This window comes from Ixodes scapularis, unplaced genomic scaffold (assembly GCF_016920785.2).
Source record: "Ixodes scapularis isolate PalLabHiFi unplaced genomic scaffold, ASM1692078v2 PGA_scaffold7__128_contigs__length_106722199, whole genome shotgun sequence".
Classification (NCBI taxonomy): Eukaryota; Metazoa; Arthropoda; class Arachnida; order Ixodida; family Ixodidae; genus Ixodes; species Ixodes scapularis.
The window spans coordinates 48,313,546-48,316,635 of record NW_024609882.1 but is presented as its reverse complement, the minus strand read 5'-3'; the positions used below and the strand labels follow the sequence as shown (position 1 = coordinate 48,316,635).

The window sequence follows — 3,090 nt, the reverse complement described above, 5'->3', positions numbered from 1 at the left end:
CACTGGGAGCTGCGAGCACCATGAAGATCTCTTACACCCCGAACTAGCGCTGATGAAAGGTGTATAGAAGAGATACGCTAAAAAACAGAAATTACAAAGGAGAACACAACTTATTGCCGAAAATAACTGTCCAGAAAAACAACACACACTCAAAAAATAAAAAAATACTGTCGTAAAAGGCCTTTTTAGAGGTTTTTCGGCTTGTCCATAATTTCCACCCTAAAATAGTTCTTTGAGAAAAATATTTAGGGAGTTATTTTAAGCTTCTTTACTCATTCGAAAGAAGTCTTCATTGCCCAGTCGCATTTCTAGTGCGCCAGGGGGCGATAGAGCTGAAGGCAAAACCACTCTTCACGAGGTGAATGCGGTACTAGGGCGTAGAAGATCCTGTCAAGAACGAAATTTTTGGGGCTGCAACATATCCGTTTTGTTCTCGTTTCAATTTAACCTTTAATGTTTTATTAGTTAAACATATTAATCGTGCACTGATAATTCGCCAAGAAAAAGAGTGCAGCTGTTCTAGCTAAGAAATAATGTCTCCAATTGCTCAGATCGAGGGAAGTGCCTGTCGTGGCCGCCTGCAATCTTACTTGCCACAATCTTAAGCCTGTTGCGTTCATCCGACGCATTTCGTTAGCGGACAACCGGCACAGGTAAGGATTTCAAGTTCTATATTTCTAACTTCTTACTCAGGTAAATTTGTTCAGCAGAGTTGTTATACCATTATGCAGGTTCATTGTTTTTAGCCCTGGATCTTCAAGAGAATACCTACTTCTTGGATGAAGTCTTCTTTGCAGCAGGCTTCTTAGGAGGGGTCTTTTTTGCTGCCTTGGGTTTTTTGGGGCTCTTAGGTGCTGCGGCCTATTTCTCTGCCTTTGGCTTTTTTGGCTTGGCCGACTTGGGATCTACCAACTTGGCCCTCTTAGCCGGCGACTTCTTGGCACTCCCGCGCTTTGTCTCCTTGGCCACAATGGCAGCTGCCGAGGCTCTCCGCTTGTTTGCAGCACCAGTATCTTTCTTGGGCTTCCTGGCAGCAGGTGATGGCTTGTCGGACTTGGCTAACAGCTTGAACGGTCCGGTAGCCTCCTTGCCCTTGGTCTGCACCAGTGCTCCCACAGCGACGGCAGGCTTGAGATACTTGCGGATGAAAGGAGACAGCTTATCGACGTCTACCTCGTAGTTGGCAGACATGTACTTCTTGATGGCCCGCAGAAATGAACCACCACGTTCCTTGAGCGCGCTGATGGATGCAGTCACCATTGCAGACACCTTGGGATGCGTTGGCACGGCATTTGCCTTTTCTTTAGATACTTTCGTGGAAGTCTTTTTGAGGCTTTTGAGGGCAGCTGTGGCTGCGGCCCCCGCGGGAGCGGACACTTCTTCGGACATCACCCACTCTAGTTGATTCCAATATATTACCTGAATGTGTTCACAAACTGATTGGTGTGGTTGCTTCAAACAACCATCTCTCCCTTTGTGTCACGCTTTAGGGGTCCTAATAATATTCTTGGAATAATATTTCCACATCAGAAATAGGAGTCATGATATATAAACAAAAATTGAGTCCGCATGTTTACCCATGTGGTGGAGGCAAGCTGCGCTTCAGTTTATTTCTGCTCAATAATTTCCACAATTGACTCTTCTACTTCTAAAGTAAGTCTTTTTACAGCGTGTACGCTGTAGAAAGACTTTCTACGCTTCGGTTCCACTTTGGACAGTACGCAAAGCTCGGTCTCCCGACGTACTGCGCTGGAACTTACTAGAGAGGATCCCAAAGGTGGTGCATTCATATTGAAAGTATGAATACATGAAACCCCCAAAGTCGAAAGTAAGAAAACAATTAGTTCTGTCTGCGGGAAAATTAGCGCTAATGCGCGAGTCCCACTATAGCCACAAAGAAAAAAAAAAAAAAAACAGTGACAAGCCTGAAACCAGATTCTTTCGCGATTTGTAAGGCTGTGTAGATTGAAGGAAGCTGTGCTTAAACACGAGCATCATGCGGGCGATGGTATATTTGGCTGCCTTGCAATCATTCGCGCTAACTTCATGAGCACCAGACGACTAAATGCCTGCTAAAGGTACCATTGCGCGCATGCTGCATATAATGAAGGCTTGTCCGTGTCGCTTGTTTTTGTTTGTTTCTGTAGTGGGACTCGAGCATATGTTTTTTTTTAAATCTTAAAAGATCGTTCTATTCTGGAGTCTGTTACCACTGAAAAATGGGTGAAAAGGAAATAAAATAGAATTGGATTACCTATCCTTCACTTTATTTTACCCGAATAAGCCCGACAGTGACATGAATGCTGTACATGCAAAGTATAACAAAAACAGGTTTTGATAATTTAAGACAAATTCAAGAGACTGCCCTATTGAAAAATCCGGCAAAAACTTTCAGTGACATTCGGTGGTAAGGGGTTAATTTTCACTCATTTTCACCCGAAACCAGCGTACGTTACCACACTTTGGTGGAAATATTACCGGCAGCCAGTTTTGCTGGAAGTTTTACCAGAACCACTTTCGATTACCCGTCGCTGGAATCCTACCGGAAGCAACTATAGTTTGACGCACACCGAACTTCACTGGAAGCCAACGCAAGGGGAACGGCTAAAGGCAAAGAAGGCAAGGAAGCCAAAACGAGCAGAAGGACTTAGTTTGTAATTGTGGCCACCAGTGCAGTAGCATTCTCGTGAGTGCGTGTTTTAGCTCGAGACGACGTTGCAATTCTGCGAGAAGTGCGTGCAGCGAACCGTTTTGAGGATACAAAAAAGTGGGCAGCGATCACCGCCAACTTGCTATTTGCGACAGGCAAAAGTCGGGGCCAGAGCAGGTACGAGACTACTCGGGCGGCATTCTCGTGAGTGCGAGTTTTAGCTGGGGACGACGTTGCAGTCCTCAAGATGTGCGTGCAGCGAACTATTTTGACGATCGAAAAAGGTGGGCACATTCACCCGTTTTCATCCGAATCCAGTTTACCAGTCTTTGCTAGATTATTTGCCGGCGAACGAATTTCGCTGGAATTTCACCGGCATCGGGTTTCCAGATTTTGCAGGAATGTCACCGGCAGCCACTTTCGTTTACCAGACGACCCGA

General features: G+C 45.3%; 1 protein-coding gene across 1 annotated transcript; it reads right to left on the bottom strand.

Annotated features, from left to right (window-relative positions):
* Positions 1 to 861: 861 nt before the first annotated feature.
* LOC8027804 (histone H1-III-like) lies at positions 862 to 1,389 on the bottom strand. The gene has a single exon (XM_002409598.3). The coding sequence runs from the start codon at positions 1,387 to 1,389 to the stop codon at positions 862 to 864; it is 528 nt and encodes a 175-aa protein (XP_002409642.3).
* Between the last annotated feature and the right edge of the window lie 1,701 nt (positions 1,390 to 3,090).

Coding starts and splice junctions, on each gene's coding strand:
- LOC8027804 (XM_002409598.3), bottom strand. CDS start 1,389: ATGTCCGAAGAAGTGTCCGCTCCCGCGGGGGCCGCAGCCACAGCTGCC.